This window comes from Galeopterus variegatus, unplaced genomic scaffold (genome assembly GCF_000696425.1).
Source record: "Galeopterus variegatus unplaced genomic scaffold, G_variegatus-3.0.2 Scaffold855, whole genome shotgun sequence".
Classification (NCBI taxonomy): domain Eukaryota; kingdom Metazoa; phylum Chordata; class Mammalia; order Dermoptera; family Cynocephalidae; genus Galeopterus; species Galeopterus variegatus.
Window position 1 is genome coordinate 340,114 of NW_007726966.1, and position 19,523 is coordinate 359,636.

A 19,523-nucleotide genomic window follows, 5' to 3' on the forward strand; every position below is an offset into this window, starting at 1 on the left:
GCAGCCACAGGTTAGCTCCAATCCCCAATGGGGAGCTAGACGTGGCCCTATGGAGGGTCCACAGTAACTGGCACAGATGACTCTCAGTGTTGTCACACAGGTGCTAACAAGGGCCTCCTAAGGGGCTAGGGCCTCATCTGCCTGTCCTGGTCCCAGAGGGACTGCCACTGCATGGGGGTGGGGGCAAGGGGCACAAGAACTGGGAGAGAGGGTGAGATGAACGAGCGCGGGAGCAGATGAATGAGCCGCAAGTGGATGCATCTGCCTGTCCTGGTCCCAGAGGGACTGCCACTGCATGGGGGTGGGGGCAAGGGGCACAAGCACTGGGAGAGAGGGTGAGATGAACGAGCGCGGGAGCAGATGAATGAGCCGCAAGTGGATGCGCAGGAGGGGATGACTGAGCGTGGGAGTGGATGAACAAGCGCACAAGTGGATGCACATGAGTGGATGAATGAGTGCAGGAGCGGATGACTGAGCGTGGGAGTGTATGAACAAGCGCATGAGAGGATGCACATGAGTGAATGAATGAGTGCAGGAGCGGATGGATGAGCGTGGGAGTGTATGAACAAGCACACGAGTGGATGCACATGAGTGGATGAATGAGTGCAGGAGCGGATGACTGAGCGTGGGAGTGTATGAACAAGCGCACGAGTGGATGGACATGAGTGGATGAATGAGTGCAGGAGCGGATGACTGAGCGTGGGAGTGTATGAACAAGCGCACGAGTGGATGGACATGAGTGGATGAATGAGTGCAGGAGCGGATGACTGAGCGTGGGAGTGTATGAACAAGCGCACGAGTGGATGGACATGAGTGGATGAATGAGTGCAGGAGCGGATGACTGAGCGTGGGAGTGTATGAACAAGCGCACGAGTGGATGGACATGAGTGGATGAATGAGTGCAGGAGCGGATGACTGAGCGTGGGAGTGTATGAACAAGCGCACGAGTGGATGGACATGAGTGGATGAATGAGTGCAGGAGCGGATGACTGAGCGTGGGAGTGTATGAACAAGCGCACGAGTGGATGGACATGAGTGGATGAATGAGTGCAGGAGCGGATGACTGAGCGTGGGAGTGTATGAACAAGCGCACGAGTGGATGGACATGAGTGGATGAATGAGTGCAGGAGCGGATGACTGAGCGTGGGAGTGGATGAACAAGCGCACGAGTGGATGCACATGAGTGAATGAATGAGTGCAGGAGTGGATGACTGAGCGTGGGAGTGGATGAACAAGCACACGAGTGGATGCACATGAGTGAATGAATGAGTGCAGGAGTGGATGGATGAGCGTGGGAGTGTATGAACAAGCGCACGAGTGGATGCACATGAGTGGATGAATGAGTGCAGGAGCGGATGACTGAGCTGGGAGTGTATGAACAAGCGCACGAGTGGATGCACATGAGTGGATGAATGAGCGCAGGAGTGGATGACTGAGCGTGGGAGTGTATGAACAAGCGCACGAGTGGATGCACATGAGTGGATGAATGAGTGCAGGAGCGGATGACTGAGCTGGGAGTGTATGAACAAGCACACAAGTGGATGCACATGAGTGAATGAATGAGTGCAGGAGTGGATGACTGAGCGTGGGAGTGGATGAACAAGCGCACGACTGGATGCACATAAATGGATGAATGAGTTCAGGAGCCGATGACTGAGCGGGGAGTGTATGAACAAGCACACGGCAGGAGCGGATGACTGAGCTGGGAGTGTATGAACAAGCACACAAGTGGATGCACGTGAGTGGATGAATGAGTGCAGGAGCGGATGACTGAGCGTGGGAGTGTATGAACAAGCACACGAGTGGATGCACATGAGTGAATGAATGAGTGCAGGAGCGGATGACTGAGCGTGGGAGTGTATGAACAAGCACACAAGTGGATGCACATGAGTGAATGAATGAGTGCAGGAGTGGATGACTGAGCGTGAGAGTGTATGAACAAGCGCACGAGTGGATGCACATGAGTGGATGAATGAGTTCAGGAGTGGATGGATGAGGAAGCGAGTAGATGAATGAGTGCAGGAGTGGATTGCAAAGGATGCACCATGCCTGTGCCGGACCTGGGGACAGATCCATGAACAAGATGGACAAAATCTCCATCTCCTGAAGCTAACATGCATGCATATGTTGAGGGAGGTGAGAGGTGGGGAGCGGAAGGAACCATAAAAACAAGTAAAATAATTAGGATGCCAAAAGGTGGGAAGTGTAACAAAGAAAAATAAAGCAGAGAAAGGGGACAGGGACTGCATCTGGGTGGGTTGCAGTTTTAAATAAAATGATCAGGGAAGAAATCACTAAGAGGGAAGGAGCCATGTGGGCATCTCGGGGCAGGGCATTGCAGGTAGAAGGCACAGCATGTGCAAAAGCCCTGAGGTGGGAGTGTCCTTAGTGCATTCAAGGAACAGGGAGGAGGCCTGTGAGGTTGGAACAAAGTGAGAAGGGAGCATGGAAGGAGGTGAAGTCATATCACACAGGGCCTTGTGAACCACTGTCTGACCCACGTGTAACTCCTCAGGACCTCACAATATTCATTCACAAAAGATGACACAATGCACATGCAAATGAATGAATGACCAAGAGAATGAATGGCTGATCTGCTCTGCCGGGCTCTAGCTTCTGGGTGGCCAGAGCCCAGGCTGGATGCATCTCCAAGTCCCTACCATCCTGCCATGTAAGCACCAAAAAGTGAATGAACTCACAGTGCTGTCCGAGAGGCAGAGGCCCGCCTCACAGCCACCCACACACACCAGCAGGAGAGGGTGCTCCCAGCATGGAAAACTCCACATATGAGTGAAAGAGTGAATGGGACAATTCTGTTTGGGGGCCCATCCAAATGTCTGATGTGGCCAGGCCTGGTCATGCTCCCCTACCCCCAGACTGGTCCTGACCCATGGCGAGCCAGCTTTCCTGCCAGGCCAGGTGGTTGGGAAGGGGCGCACGACTCCCCTGGGTCTCAGCAGACTCGCCTCACTGGCAGGGAATTGGGAAACACCTACAGGCTGGGGACGGGCTGGGAAAGACAGTGCCGGGCACGTGGGGCCGGAGACCCTGCATCCCGCCGGCTCAGCCCCTTGGCCCTCATGAGCACCTCATGGCCTCACCCCTCCTTGAACCAACCTCACTGCGAACACGTGTGGGAACAGCGTGACAGACCCTGCATCAGCCATGGGCGTATCCACACAGGTAAGTACATGGGCCACAGATGTCAGCCCATGGGCCGCGGTCAGGAGATTTTACATAAATATCGAGATTTCTGGCTTCTGGGAATCCAGGAAGATCAGGCCACCCCGGACCCGCATGCTCGATGGTGCCCACTCATGGAGGCTGTGTGGCCACAACCCCCTTCCAGTGACTTGGTTGCCATGGACCCTGTGTCATGGGTCTCTTCCACTCCCTGCCTGCAACCCCGCTCACTGCAGTCATGACCAGGACCAGAACCCACTCCAAGGAGAGACATCCAGCCCACCAGGCACTGTCTGCCTGTGTCCAAGCCAGGCTGCCTGGGGTCAGAGGCCAGGGTCACAGGCCAGCGTCCGCGTACCTTCACAGTGCTTGCCGTCGGCAGCCAGCAGGAAGCCGGAGGCACAGGAACAGCGGTAGGAGCCGAGCGTGTTCTCACACGTATGCTGGCACAGGCGGCCTGGCGAGGCCCAGCACTCGTTCACATCTGCAGGTGGACGGGCATGGGCACAGGGTGGGCGGCCCGCAGGGAGGGCAGAGATGGCCTGGAAGACAGCTCCCTCCACCCCAGGTGCCCCCAGGGCTGAAGAGGGGGCTGGGAGGAGAGAGGGACCCAGAAGAAAAGACAGGAAACCCTGATGGGAAAGGGAGCCTGGGCAGTGGGGAGGAAGAGACAGGACAGAGGGACCAACAAACACAGCAAGAGGCAAGGAAAGAAGGTGGCAGAGACCGAGAGAAGGAGCTAAGGCCAGGGCAGAGAGAGCCGCTTGCAGGCTGGCCTGGGGGAGGGGCCCTGGGCAGGTGGGCACCACTCAGGCAGTGGGTGTGCTGGGGTGGGGAGGTTAAGGGGCACAGTGGGGGCAGGCCCTGTCTGGTGCTCCCAAGGGGGTCCCGGCCACCAGCCGCTCCTACCGATGCAGGTCCGGCCGAAGGCGTCCCGCTGGAAGCCAGCTTTGCAGTCACAGCGGTAGGAGCCGGGGAGGTTGTGGCACAGCTGGCCCTCGCCACAGCGGTGCACACCTGTCTCACACTCGTTCACGTCTACGGGGGTGGGGAGCAGGGCACCCTAAACCCGGGCACTCCCTCTGCACGCACCTCCCACAGGCGGGGAACCCGGAAGGCCAAGGCTGCGGGGGGCGCGGAGCACTGGCCTTACCCACACACTTGGTCCCATCCTCGCTGGCGCGGTAGCCACGCGCGCAGACCAATGGGTTCCTCTGACACGTATAGGAGCCCACTGTGTTGATGCAGCTGAAGCCTGGGCGACAGGGCTCTGACAGCGATGTGCACTCATTGATGTCTGCAGAGGTGGGTTTGGGTGACAGGGTGGCTGGCACTGGGAGGCGGCCAGTCCCCCCAGAACCCAAGCACCTGCCAGGCTGATTCCTGGATTCTTCTCACATCTGCCCCGATGGAGCAGCCAGGGGCAGAGGGGGCATGAAGGCTGAGTTCTAGGATACATGCAATCCTGAAAGCTGCCCATCCCACCCAGCACTCGGGCCTACAGCTGTCCCCCTCACACACGGCCAGCCCCGGTAGCCTCCTCGCCAATCCATGACGCCCAGGCACAGCCCCCACAGGACCTTTGCACACGCTGCCCCCTCCCCTGGCACTCTGCCTTCTTGTACTTTCCTGTCTGGCTTCCTCACTTCCTCAGGCACCTGCCCCAATGTCACCTCCTCATGGAGGCCCTCCAGGACTAATCTAGGTAGAGGAAACTCTCCCTTAAGTTTTAATCCCCTACACGTTTTATTATTTATCAAAGCACCATGAGTGACTGCTACTTTTATAAATGTGTTTGCTTAGTTAGTTTCTCCCCCGCTAAACTGTCTTGTGAAACTGCTGTAGCTCTTCAACATCCCTGGCACATAGTAGGTGCTCAGGAAATACTGTCTGTGAATGAATCACTGAGGAGCTGACTGAAGTCGGACAAACCCCTCCCCACCTTGACCTGACCCTGGCTGGGAGGGGTGGCCCCAGGGCAGACCACGGGGTCCTTGCAGGGTCCTGAGGTGTCCTCTGAGTCCTGTGACACTGATGGGATCACAGAATGATGAGCTGTTAAAGGGATGCCTCAGGGAGGGCTCTAGCTCCCAGACTGGCCAGGGAAATCCCCAAAGTCTTGAGAAAGCATTCAGACATAGAAAGTCAAAGCCCCCTTGGCACCTCAGTCTCTGCCCCGTATGGGGATGCCCACCCCACAAGCTATCATTGTGAAGGCTCTAGCTCCCAGACTGGCCAGGGAAATCCCCAAAGTCTTGAGAAAGCATTCAGACATAGCAAGTCAAAGCCCCCTTGGCACCTCAGTCTCTGCCCCGTATGGGGATGCCCATCCCACAAGCTATCATTGTGAAGGGGGTGTGTAACAGGACTGGGTCCAGCACACCCCTGTCCTGTCCACCACAGCAGCTGGCCTCGCACAGTGCCTGCCCTTCCACCTCTCCCCTTCAAGTTCATGCCCAGGGTGGAGCATGGCCTTGACGGTCCCTGCCCCAGATGCAGTCTGTCCAGGGCTGCTGCTGCCCTGCCTCTGGGCGGGGCAGGGTCGGCAGCCTCTGGTGAGGTGAGGTGTCCGGGCTTCCTGGCCAGGCCAGCGGTTTTTTGAAGGGGTTAAAAGGGGCGGGGTCAGTGTGGGATCTCAGACCCACTTGGAGACAACTAGGCTGATATCTGTCCAATTGCAAATCTCAACCCATGAGCACAGCACGGAATCATTCTGGAAGGTCTCACTAGCATTCTTTGAAAACGGAAAATTTCAGTGAGTAGCACATGCCTACACTGTTCTGTGAAATTTATGTTCTAGTTGTCTCTAGATGTGTGTCTATGTACCAAGTCACGATATAAAAGATAGTTCTTCCTGCTGGCTTGGCTAAAACACAATCTGACGTGCATTCATCCAGTCCAACCCCACAGATGGGTAAACTGAGGTCACGGGAGAAATAAGCTGGCCAAGCTCAGACCACTCAGGGTAATAAGGACGAGCCATGACTTTGCAAGTGCCTGCTGCGGTTGGGCCCTGGGTGTGCTCATTCACAGGTAGGAACACTGAGGCTGGAGGCGTGGAAAGGACAGGCAGGCCTAGCTGGTCTCTAAAGCCCTCAGACAGAGCCCCCCACGATGCCTTCTGAAGAGCCTCTGCAGTGCCCACTCACCCACGCAGTTGCCCTCGGGGTCCTGCAGGAAGCCCTGCATGCAGCGCTGCCGGGCCTGGCAGTAGAAGGAGCCCTTGGTGTTCTGGCATGAGAAGCCTGCCTGGCAGTTGTGCGTTCCCATTGCACACTCGTCCATGTCTGCCACACAGAGGACAGGGAGTCAGGGGCGCAGGGGTGGGCAGCCCTGCCCACACATCCCTTCCCTCTGACCACTGTGACCTTGACAGTCACAACGGTCTTCTGCATCCCAGGAAGCTGGAGGAATCACGCCGCTGGTGTGGCCCACGTCCCAGTAGCAATAATGATACAACCACATTTACTGAGCTTCTCCTTGGTCCCAGGCACTGTTCTAAGCACTCTGAGGTTTACAGTCCCAGGCTGAGGATTTTTCAACTTCACAGAGCAAAAGCCATACGCATTCAGTAGAAACTGTACTTCAAGTTCACGTACGACCATTCTGTTTTTCACTTTCAGTGCAGTAGTCAACAAATTACATGAGATATTCAACACTTTATTATAAAATAGGCTTTGTATTAAATCATTCTGCCCAACTGTAGGCTAAAGTAAGTTTCTTTTGAGCACGTTTAAGGTAGGCTAGGCTAAGCTATGATGTTCGTTTGGTAGGTCAAGTGTATTAAATGCATTTTCGACTTACAATATTTTCAAGTTATGATGGGTTTATTGGTATGTAACACCATCATAAGTTGAGGAGCACTTGTATTTATCTACTTAATCATCACAACAACCTATGACTAGCCTCAACTTATGAAGGGGGAAACTGAGGCAAGGACAAGTCTCCATAGCTAGGGAGCATTGGGCTGGGACCAGAACCCACATGGTCTGGCTCCCAAGCCTGCGCTCTTAACCATGGTCCCACATATGCCAGGGACAGACAGGAGACAACTGCTTGAATCCCAAGGTAAAGTCTTGTGTTGACACTTTTTGGGAGGTGGCATTGGTAGTAGGAAGGCTCCAACCCCTGATACTTTCTGTTTTATGAACATGCTAAGATTCCTTCCTCCCCACATCTAGTGGGCCTCCGCACCTGCCGTTCCCTCTACCTGAACTCCCTTCCCAAGAGACTCTCATCAATCAGGTCTCAACTCTGACATCACCTCCTTGGGGGGCCTCCTCGGACCCCCCACCTAGAGTAGCACCCAGCCCATGGCCACTCTACCATCTCCCTGTTTGCTGCGTGCACCCCATCTCTCCCACCATGAGGTCAGAGAAAGGAGAACACACCCCACCCTGTGTCCCTGGTACCCAGAACCCTGCCAGGCACAGAAAGGTAGCTCAGGAAGTATTTGCTGAAAAGGTTGAATAAACATTCTCCTTCTTCTTAGAAGGCAAAAATTGTCCAGTGAAAGGGCAGAAGTGACCCCTCCATGAGGCTCTACCCCAATGTACGCATGGGGGAACTGAGACATGGCACAGGGAAAAACCAGCACCCAGAACACCAGCAAGTGGCAGCAAAGCCAGGGCAGACCCTGGCCTCCCCCGACCCAGTCTCAGACTCCCCTTTTTCTGTCCCAAACACCACCACGGCAGGCTCTTCCCAGGTGCAGGAAACCCAAGTGATGGGAGCTCACCAGAAGGGAGAAGGACCTGTCTGGGCAGCCACGGGAGGGGCTGGGCATGGGGCGGGGCATGACATGGGCGTCCTGGCTCAGGGCAGGAGGGCCCCCACCCCCACCCCCGCCTGCCCCTCTCACCTGTGCACTCGCCATCCTTGAGGATATAGCCAGGCTTGCAGGTGAGCGCCTTGTAGCAGCGGAAGGAGCCCATTGTGTTTATGCAGTGCTCGCCCCGGCTGCACGTGTGCAGGTCCGTCACACACTCGTTAATGTCTGCGGGGACAGTGAGGGTGTCAGGAGCTGCAGGGTGCTCCCAGGACAGTGGCAGCCAGGGGACCTCAGGTCACCAGGAGGGAGGGTGCGCTGGGTCCTGCCCTCAAGGTGCTCACTACCCAGAGTGGTACGTGGCTGATGTCCCCTTATTCATGTATCCCTTCATTCAACAAAGATTTATTGAGCGCTCACTATGCACCAAGCACTGTTCTTGGCACCAGGGATACATCAGTGAACAAGACAGACAGAAATCCCTGCCCTTGCGGAGTAGACACTCAAGGGAAGGAGACACATCGACAGATACATAAACAAACATGATATGGAGAATGGTCACAAGTGCTATGCACAAAACAGAGCAGAACAAAGGAAATGAGGCGTGCCCAGGTGCAGCAGGGGCATGCACAATTTTAAGTAAGGGGAAAGATTCCCAGAGAAGAGGACATTTGAGCAAGGATTTGAAGAAGTGACAGAATGAGCTGAGCAGATGGTCCAGGCACACAGCATAGGGATGTGGGGGCCTAAGGAGGAAGCCTTAGGGCTGGCCAGGAGGCGAGTGTGGTTGTGGGGTAGAGAAGAAAGAAGAGGGGGAGCAGATGGAGTCAGGTTGGGAGGGAAGGTGGGAGCCATAGAGGGTTCCTAGCAGAGAAGAGAGGGTCTGATTTATTTTTAGCAGGGTGCCCTGGCTGAGAGTGGAGAACAAACTGGGGTGGGGGGCTTAAGATGGAGGCTGTTAGACTAATGCAGGCAGGAGATGGTGGTAGCTGGGACCACCATCCATAAAGGCAAGGAGAAGCAGGTGCATTCTGGAAATATTGTGAAGGTGGAACCAATGAGATCCAAAGATGGATGAGATGACGGTGAGAGAGGAAGAGAAACCAAGAGGTCTACAAAGCTTTTGGCCAAGCAGCTGCGCAGATCTCGGCTCTGCACCTGGGATGGGACAGCTGAGAGGAGCAGGCTGGCAGGGGAAGGCAGGAGCCCCAGTGACCATGTGAGTTCAAGAGTCAAGAGGCAGCCGGAGACATGCCTCTGAGTTCACAAAAGGGGCCTAAGTAGAGACACTAACTTGGGAGAGGTCATATAGCTGAGGTCACCTGGGAGGAGAGGGCACACAGAGAAGAGGTCAAGGAATGACTCTTGAGAGACACAAGGGATAAGCTGTTGAGGTGGGAACAAGGCCACAAAACAGAGGGAGGCATAGCATCAGGAAGGCCAGAGTAGGACCACTGAGGTTTCCACCTCCCAGAACGCCCCAGGCCAGGGCTGAGGACAGGTGTGGAGGAGTGACCCAGGTCCTGCCTCCTCGAAGCTCCATCTGGCAGGGCAGGTGCACCATTCATCCGGTAATCCATCCATTGACACACAATCACTAGCAGCTCTTCTGTGCTAGGCTCCTGTGGTCAAGCAGGTGTGGCAGCCACAGCTCTGCCCTCAAGGAGCGGCCATCCAGCGGTGGAGACAGGTCAGGCAGGTGGAGACCCCGGGGTGAGAAAAGGCACAGTCTCCAGGGGCTCAGTTGCTTCTAGGGGTGGTGACATTTGAGCTGAGTCTACAAGGACGACTAGGGGACCAAGGGGGCAGGACTGTGGGGAAAGCGACCCTGCCAAACTACCAGGTGAACCAAATGGTATACCTGCCAGGTTTGGGTGGGGACGTGGAGATGGGGAAGGGAGAGTTCTAAGCAAGGCTTGGCCCGGCAAGAGAAAGACTTCTCATTTACAGGCTGGGTTAACGAAGGGAGACAAGTTCCCAGGACCCCAGAAACACCACAGCCCCGGGAGCCTCCCACAGCCTGGGGGAATCACAGTAACACACAACAGCAGCCACCACTGACAGGCGCACCAGGGCCAGGCAGTTTATAGGGACTGCGCCATTCCATCGTCCTGCAATGCAGAGACGGCTGGTCCAATTTTACAGATGAGGAAATACAGGTCTCCCAGAAGTGATGTGACTGGACAAAAGTCACACGGCCAGCATTTGGCAGCAGCAAGAACAAAAGCCGGAGCCGTGCCCTTTCCCCACGTTCAAGCGCTGCTTCAGGGCGGGCCCCAGAGCCAGGGCCTGCTCGCCTCCCCTCTGCCTGGAGCCCAGCCTACCTGGAACACTTTTTTCAGGGGCCAGTCATCAAAGTGCAGGGCACAAAGTGGTAAAGCACAGAGGAGCCCCTGGCAGAGGTCACACCCTATACTGTCCCCCTTTGGCTCACATAAATCCAGTAACGGGGAGCTCACGACCTCCACGGGTTGCCACAGTATAGCACATTTGTTGAATCAATAATGACATCAAAACACTAGCAAGTTCTCTACAAGGACTAACTCATCTAATCTCCACAATGACCCTTTGGGTGGGCACTATTATCCCATCCACAGATAAGGAAACTGAGGCTCAGAGAGAGTAACTGACTTGTTTCAGGTCTTAGGCCCAGACAGTGGCAGAGCAGGATTTGAACCGTGGAGACCACACTCCCTTCTAGCAGGAGCCCCCCGTCTCACCTGCCTGGGTTAACACACAGGCCTGGAACATACGAATGAGCAGCAGAAGACACCAGGCGACGCTGGCAGGTGCATAAATGATGGGAAGACAGCACAGTAGGTACTAACAGGTGATACAATGAACACGTGAGTGAGAGGGACAGGACGCAGAGCGCACTGCAAGTCTGTGCAGGACGAACAAGGAGAGGACGAGATGAAACGGTGGGAATGTGAGCTCATAAATTTTGCTGAATGGAATGTTCCTTGGCTCTGTATTCCCGGAACCCTTTTCCTTGGGCCCCCCTTTTAGCATGAGGTCTCATCTCCAGGCAACCAGGGGAGCCTGCACACTCGGGCATGGTAAGGTGTCCTGGAAGGGGATCCACCTCCCCAGACATGCACACACAGACCCGTCCCCATGGGAAGAGCTGCCCAGCCCGCCGCCAGCAGGTTCAGGAGGGCACATGTTGTGCCCACGGCGGAGGCCTGGGGCAAACATGTCTGCAGTGGCCACTCAGCCCAGCACCGTGGGCCCATCTGCCCTGCAGTGGAGGGTGAGGAAGGGGACATGTCCAGGCTGGACATGGTCCCCAAGCACACAGAAGACAGACGGGGCTCTGGTCACGTGCCCTGAATGCACTCTGCTGTTCCTACCTCCACACCTTTGTTCAACGTGTCCCTTCTACCCTGCATGCCTATCCCGATTTCCAAGTCCCATCCCTCCTTGGAGGCCAGTGCAAATTCCACCTTCTCCAGAAAGTGCATCCAGATGCCCCCAGTTGGAAGTGCACTCTGCTGTTCCTACCTCCACACCTTTGTTCAACGTGTCCCTTCTACCCTGCATGCCTGTCCCGATTTCCAAGTCCCATCCCTCCTTGGAGGCCAGTGCAAATTCCACCTTCTCCAGAAAGTGCATCCAGATGCCCCCAGTTGGAATGACCTGTCTCTGCGCCCTTGTCTCTTGTGGCACTTACCACAGTCTGCCCTGAGTCCCTGATACTTTGGGTCTATCTCTGTCTAGGACCATGAACTGCAGGAGAACAAGGGTTTACATTTCCTCTGTGAAAACATTAGACACCCCAGACACGAGAGCATCAAGTCCACCCTCCTCGCTGCCCAGAGCTCTCCCGGTGGCCCAGCCCCTGGCCTACAGGGGCACAGAGAGACAGAGGGAAGAGATGGTATGTGCAGGCTGGGCCCTGGCTACAAGACCTTGCCTGGCCTTCTGGCCCTGCAGTTAGAGCAGAGGAAATGGAGGCTCAGAGAGGATTGCTCCACTGCTCAGGGTCACAGAGCAAACAAATGCTAAGCTGGGGTGCAAAGACAGGTCTGCCAGACCCCAGCCTCTGTGCATTTGCTTCTGGATACATCTAAGGATACTCTAAGCAGCTGACATAACATGCTCACAGTGCCCCAGGCTCTGTGCTACACTGTACACATGTCACTAATCGTCAAAGGAGGATCAATAGCCGCCTTTGTACAAAAAAAGGAAACTGTGGCTGACAGAAGACACGTCACTTTTCCAAGGCCACACAGCCACTAGGGGGTCTTTCTTGGAACCCAGGCCTCCTTGCTTGCAGACCCCAAACACTATCCTGCTGCCTGCACATCTGGTCTCCTGTTTTCCTGCAGCCCAGGTGGGTCAGTGACCCAGCCAGGGCCCACGTCTAGTTACAGTTTTCTGACTCGCAGGCCCATCCTTGGGGAAAGCAGCTGCTCAGTGGAGCCGGCGGGTAAGCGGGACAGGACACCAGGACACGCGAGCATGACACAGAGCATGGGGGTGCTTGGGTGCTGAGAGCTCACATGCAAAGGGCAGTCCCTTTGGCATGTGGCTACAGTGTGGCGGGTTTGGCGTGGAGCAGAGCAGAGGGCCGTGGCGGTGGGCACAGGCAGGGCTCTGGCTTACCCACGCACTTCCTGTGTGCATTGAGGATAAAGCCCTCGGCACAGAGCACTGTGTGGCTGACACAATAGAAGGATCCCAGGGTGTTCACACAGAACTGTTGCCGGCTACAATCATGAGTGCCCATCAGGCACTCGTCCCGGTCTAGTGGCAACCACGGAGGGAAAAACAGAAGGGCTGTTAGAGAGGCGTGGCCTGCTATGAAGCATCTCATGACAAAGGGGGCAGCTAAGACCTGGAGAGGGGCAGGGACCTGCCCAGGGCCTCCCAGCCTGTCAGAGGTACAGCTGGGCCTCAGCCCAAGTCTGAGTTTGCAGAGCCAAAAGACATCGGAGCTGGGACCCGCTGCTCCAGTAAGGACAGACGGAGGTGAGACTCAGAGAGGGTGGGCAGCCTGTCCATGGTCAAACAGCAGGGCAAGACCAGAGGCTGCCTCTCACCCACTCTCTGTACATGCCCCACTTCCACAGCAGCCAAGGGGTTGCAAACCCCAGCGGTCAGGGATCCAAGTATGCAATACAAACAGGAGAAGGGCCATGGGGGCTCTACAGGCATGGTGGGGCCTGCACGCTGTCCAAAAGGGCCGGGGGTGTTGGCCCTTCGTGGACAGACTATACGAAGTTTCAAGAGAAACCTGAAATCTGAGAATGTTTTAAGAATTCTTGAGTTTGTCATGATGTGTAACTCATGATGATTTCGGCGGGTCTCTTCTGCAGGGCAGGCTGCACCCTCTGGATGCCTGCTTGCAACTTCTGGCCTGGACCCCACAGGCTGTACTGCCAGGGGCCCTCCAGAGGAGGAAGGGAGGCCTGGAGAGACACAGACACGGGCCAGGCCACACAGCTGGCAGAGGAAGAGTTGCACCAGCCCTCGGCCCCAGGTGCCACTTGAGGGCTGGCCAGAAGGAATCCTGACCAGGACAGATGCATTCCTCGTGTCTTCAGAGAGGGGGACAAAGCCCAGAGGACACAGCACCCCCTGGACCCGAGATCTGCCCCCACCATGTGAGAGAAAAGTCTGCTGTCATGGCCACGCTGTGCTCCCTGGGCAAGTCTGCTGACCTCTCTGGCCTTGTAGGATAGTTTCTGTCCACAGTGGAATAGTCTCAGCTGAGGGGCTGGACATGGGGGGGGATGTGGGTATTCTCCCACACAGACTTCACCCTGTTATCACCGCACACCCACCAGGGCCGTGTCTCCTCAACTTGAACCTGAACTGAAATACTTCCTAGACTCTGCATTCTCCGTCTGTCCTGCCTCCAGACATGAGGATGTGGAGTCTCTGAACCTCTCAGGCTGCTTCTGGGGGCATCATTCACTGTGTGGTCCTGGCCCACAGAGGCCCCACCGAGACAAGACCCAGACCTAGGAGGCTGCCGGGCTGTAAGGGATGTGCTTAGTGGACCCCCTCGGCCCTTTTGTGAATGGTGGAGGCAGCGAATAGCTGCCGATCTCCATCCCCCCTCCTCCGCTCTAGTCACAGATGCGGCGAGGGTCCTCTCCAGCCTCCCTCCCATGCCCCACTGGAGGCAAGCAGGAGGGCTGGACGCCCCTTCTGGTGATGCCCTGGAAAGAATTGGGCATCACTCCCTCTTTCCCTTTCTCCACCCTCGGATGAGGACATGGTGGTCACAGACCAACTTCGGACAGAGTGAGTTGAGAGTGGTCCACAGACCAGTAGCATCAGCATCCCCGGGACCACCCTGGACCTACTTCATCAGGATCTCTGGGGATTCTGTGCTCTGCAAGGGGCCTGGTGCACACTCAGGTTTAGGAGCACCGCTCTAGGAAATGCAGAGCAACAGTGCGGAAGGTGCTCAGGCCCAGAAGCTGTGGGGCAGTGCGGTGGCCCAGATGGAGGGCATCTGCTCCTGCATGGTGACCAGAGAGAGAGCAACTGCGTGAGCTGCTCTACCGATGGCTCCTCACCACGGCCACATCGGCCCCTCATAAACACAGCAAGTTTTCAGTCTGGCCACACCACCCCACCCCTGGCCAAGTCAGGTGTGCCCAGGTTGGAGGGAGGCCCCGAGGTACTCACCTTCACAGGACACGCCATCTGCCATGATGGCATAGCCAGGAAAGCAGGAGCACATGGCCGAGCCCCCGATGACGTTGCACACCTGCTTGCAGGGCCCATTGTCTGGGAGGAAACCGCACAGAAATCAGAGACAGCCAGGCCATGGCCTTGGCCCACACTGCCTCGCCCCCCCCCCCCACCTGCCACCGGCTCTGACTTAGTGGTCAGAGGCAGACACAGAGGCCCAGGGAGGCAGACAGACCAGGAGACAAGGAACCCCACTCCTGGTCCTTCCATAGATGCACCCGTTAGGTTGGTTCCAGCACCAACTGGTGTCAGGGATGATGTTCTGGGTCTCCCTCCACCACCACTCAGATCCCAACCTGTCCCTCAAGTGACAGTAGTGACAGTGAGGAGGAGACAGAGAAGGAGGAAGAGACAGAAAGTAGAGAGATAAAGAAAAGTGAAAGGGGGAAGGGTGTTAAGGGAGAAGAACAACGAAAGAACTTTCTAGGCTTTACTGAACGCCGCCTCCACGACAGCTCAGCAAGCAAGGATTTTACCGTCTCAATTTTACAGCAACAGAGACAAAAAGCAACGAATTGGTTTGCTTGGGGCCACACTCACTCTCCACTCGCCCCAGGCTCCCCCCATCTCCTTCCTCAGCTACTCAACTCTGACAGGCCCCACCAACCCTGAAAGCAGAAGCACCCCTTCGGCAGGGGCCATCCTGCACATGCCCAGCAGGGAGAACTCATCACCTGCAAGCAGCCCAGCCCCACCCTATGGCCCCAGGGGCCCTGCCCAGGGACATCTCCCCCTCTGCTTACCTTTGCAAGTGTTGGGCTGTGGTGGTGGCAGTGGGATGGTGTTGGCGGCCACTTGGGCAGATTCTGGCCTCAGTGCAGACTCCTGTGCAGCCTCCGGCTGTGAGTGGTCACCATCTGTCACAGACGGAGCAAACAGGAGGGGGCAGTCTTGTGTCCTCTGCCAAGCCTCAGGGACTAACAGGCACAAGCCCTTCACACACCTGGGTACCACACCAGGCAATGACATTTATCCCCCCACCTCATTTCATAGGAGTAGAAACTGAGGTCCAGGGTGAAGGTAATAACCTCAGCTACTTGGGGCAGAGAGGGGTGGAGGGAAAGGAAGAGAGACAGAGGGAAGGAGGAGAAAGAATGTCCAGACTGGAAATGGATCAGTCCCTGGACAGCTGGCAGGGAGACGGCCCTTCTGGACCAGGGGTCTGACCACCACAGGCCCAGCACTGGGGACACAGCTAGGTTTTGGTGAGAGCCTCTGCAGCCTGAGCTCACCCCTGAGCTGGAATCTGGGGGCAGGGGCAGATGGAGATCCAGGAGGGAAGGCTGTCTGCCTGGCCTTGCAAGTCCCCATTGCTGGAGACCTCTGGCTCCTGCAAGTTCCAACGTGTGGGGTGGCGGGAGATGAAGTACCCCATAGTCCCCACTCCAGGAACACCATGCTCCATGAGTGAGATCAGCCCCTGTCCAGCCCTTGCCCAGGGTTCTCACCTGGGCGGCAAGTGCGGCCATCGTCTTGCAGGGAGAAGCCAGGAAAGCAGGCGCAGCGGTAGGAGCCCACGGTGTTGATGCAGAGGTGCTGGCACAGCTCCCCTGGGAGGAGCAGGCACTCATCCTGGTCGTCGCCTGGCAGGCTGTTGGGCAGTTCAGCCTCTGTGCCCAGCGACAGAGCCTCCTGGCCTGCCACCTCTGCCTCTGAAACTAGGGGTGGGGATTGGCACTCAAGACAGAGCCAGCTCGGCCTGAGCCAGTGTCTGAGACCACGGGCCCTGGGAAACCAGTGCAGGTCCTCACCAGGTCCTCTGTGTGCCCAGCAGACAGCAAGGGTGGATGAAGGATGATGGATGAGTGGCGGGGGAGGGATGGGAGGGCGGGTAGATGGATGGACAGACAAACGGATGTATAGACGGATGGACTGGTGGATGGCTGAATGAATGGACGGATGGACGGATGGATGGATGGATGAATGAGTGGGCAGGTGGGTGGATGGGTGGGTGGGTGTTATGGATGGATGAACAGATGGACAGAAGACAGATGGATAGACTGGTGGATGGCTGGATGAACAGATGGACAAATGTACAGATGGATGGATGGATGGATGGATGGATGGATGGATGGATGGATGGATGAACGAATGAATGAACAGACCTCCACCAATAAGAATGAACCCATCCAAGCCCAGCCCAAGTCTTCAGCACTGAGTTCCCTGCAATAGGACAGGGCCAGGCCCACAGGGAAGCTCTTGCTAAAGTGTTGAATTGTTTTCAGACCCCTGACCTCAGTGACATCAGTGAGGACCTTCCCTAGCAACAGAGAGGGCCCCAAACAAAGGGACCCATTCCATCAGATCACAACTCTGACTCAGGCTTTGCCCGGCTGTGTCACCCTCAGCAGCACCAGGTCTCTGTGCCTCCACGTTCCAGGATAAACCCACCTCCCAGGGCTGCAGTGCAGAGCAGGTGAGGGTGGGAGAGAAGGCTCCTGGGGCTGAGCTGCCTGGGGAAGCCCTTTGTATAACAGTCCTGGGAAAGGCACATGGTCCCTCAAGCTCCACACCAGCCCAGGGCCTCTGCCTTTCCCACCAAATCCATCAGCCGCCTGGGGCTGAGCTGCCTGGGGAAGCCCTTTGTATAACAGTCCTGGGAAAGGCACATGGTCCTTCAAGCTCCACACCAGCCCAGGGCCTCTGCCTTTCCCACCAAATCCATCAGCCAAGTCCCCCGAGAGAGCAATTGCATGAAGCCATGTCTGAGGAACGTATTTCATATTGGGGGTGTTTACATTAAGCTCCAGTCCAATCAGTCCTGGCCAGCACCTGCAGTTGGGGCCACAATGGCCATCGGTCCAGCCCTGTGAAGACTCAGCCCTGCAGGCGGGCAGTGGACAGACCTGTGCCCAGGGCCCCTCTGAGCATGCCACGAGCTGGGCAGCACCATCAGGATGCAGGCTCAGCTCACCCTCATCAGTAGGTTCCTCCCAGGAGGAGGGAACACATATCTCTGGCTCTGGACCCTGCCTGCCCTGTTGCCCACCTGCTCCCCTCCCACCCACTTCCTGGGACCCCTGAAGCCAAACTTCCTCCCAAACTTTACCTTGAACCAGATTCTTCTGGGTACTAACCTGGCCTTCACATCAGGACTCAACCAGCCCCTTTAGAGACAATCTGAGCAAGTGGTGTTTCCGTGGACTGGACTGAGTCTGCTGCACTGGCCTGGGGAGGCTGCCCAGTCTGTCTGGGTGGTTAATCTGCCCTGGCCTGGTCCAGCCTCTACTCATTTGCCCTGCCTTGTCCTGACGGACATGCAGGTATCTGCTGGACCCACCATGATGCCCAGGGAACACCGCACCCTGGGGTGTGGGCTCATTTCCTCAGAGTTCCTCAGCCCTGTTAGCCTGTAGACAATGGGCATCCTGATCCCCATGCATGGATTTCCGCCAATCCTACATCATAGTGACAGAGGTGGGGTTGATTCAAGCCAAGGCTGATGGGTCTGGGTCACATTCAGGGCAGCACGAAGCCCAGGGCTCACATGGGGAATGATCAGAGCAAAGGTGTCCAGTCCTGGCTGTGTGTATGCCTGCGGCTGCCCTTCCTGGGCCCCAGCTTCCTCCTCTGACCTGCTGAAGCATGACAATTAGCAATGGGGGCGGCAACCCTGAGTGCATCACTGGGCACTGTTGTAAGTGCTTGACAAGGATCACCTCGTTCATCCTCTCACTGACAAGGGGAGGAGTAAGATGACACCTGACAGATGCAACAACGAAGGCTCCAAGAAGACTTGCTCGAGGTAGGCGGAGAGCTGGGATTCCAGCCAGGTGCACCTGACTCCAGAGGCCAAGAGTTTAACCTCAATACTGGGACCACCTCTGTGGTTTCAATTCCCACTCCATGAAGTGCCCAGGACAGGCCTGCAGTGGGCCCATGTGGTCCACAAGGACAGAAAAGACTGGGCTGCTGGTCCCGGAAGCAACCCGGGCATCCCGGGCATCTGGCCCTGAGCCAGGAAGGCTGTAGACCCCTGTAAAGGGGCACAGCAGGGCTTCCACTGTACCAGCCCAGGGCTGCCAAGGCCCAGCTGCACAAAGGACACCACTGACTCACTGGGACACCCTCATTGGGCTCCTGCAGACCCTCTGGGCACAGAGAAGGGTTATGGCCATAAGGGTCCAGGAGACAGCCATAGCTAGGGTGATAGAGGCTGGACATGGCAGGTGGAACAATGGCCTCAGCATGAGGACAGAAGATGGAGGGATGCTGAGGACTGGAAGCTCGGGACATGGCCCAAGCTCTGGGCTCCAGCTCCCACACTGCCTAAGGCTGCTCAGGGACAGGTTCTGGGCAGGGCACAGAGAGGGCATGGCCTGCTCAGCCCTCAAAGGGCTAGGTCTGGTTGTGAAGGGGTGGCCACCAAACAAACCCATCATTCATTCAATCATTCAATCATTTGTTAGCAACTCTTCTGGGCAAAGCACAAGGCCAGGCACTAAGAAGACAGAGAAAAGAAGTTCTGGCCTGAAGGTGATGATCAGGCAAGTGGCAGAAACGTTGATTAATGAATTCCCTGTTCATGGTTATGTACCCTGGGGACACAAGAATGGCAGAGGTGAGAGGGATGGAGGATGGATGGACAGAAGGAAGGGTAAGTGAACAAGTGGACAAGTGAAAGCCTTGATGGCTGGGCTGGTGAATACACGAGCAGATGGAAGTATGAAGGATGGACGGATGGATGGATGGATGGGTGGATGGATGGATGGATAGGTGGATGGAGGATGGATGGATGGATGGGTGGATGGATGAAAGGATAGATGGAGGATGGATGGACAAGTGGATGGATGAATGGACAGATGAAGGACGGATGGATGGATGAATGAATAGATGAAGGATGGATGGATGGGTGGGGAAT

General features: G+C 56.3%; 1 protein-coding gene across 2 annotated transcripts in view; it reads right to left on the minus strand.

The window, feature by feature from the left end:
- Positions 1–19,523, minus strand: part of FBLN2 (fibulin 2) — a 68,026-nt gene that overhangs the window by 7,763 nt on the left and 40,740 nt on the right. Inside the window, exons 5-13 of one of the 2 annotated variants that reach the window (XM_008572966.1) lie at positions 16,111–16,320; positions 15,406–15,519; positions 14,597–14,698; positions 12,560–12,700; positions 8,045–8,179; positions 6,333–6,470; positions 4,337–4,480; positions 4,093–4,221; positions 3,542–3,667 (exon numbers count right to left, since the gene is read on the minus strand). In XM_008572966.1, coding sequence (XP_008571188.1) covers positions 3,542–3,667; positions 4,093–4,221; positions 4,337–4,480; positions 6,333–6,470; positions 8,045–8,179; positions 12,560–12,700; positions 14,597–14,698; positions 15,406–15,519; positions 16,111–16,320 — 1,239 coding nt within the window. The remainder of the gene's footprint in view (positions 1–3,541; positions 3,668–4,092; positions 4,222–4,336; positions 4,481–6,332; positions 6,471–8,044; positions 8,180–12,559; positions 12,701–14,596; positions 14,699–15,405; positions 15,520–16,110; positions 16,321–19,523) is intronic. The other variant, XM_008572967.1, reaches the window with a different exon arrangement.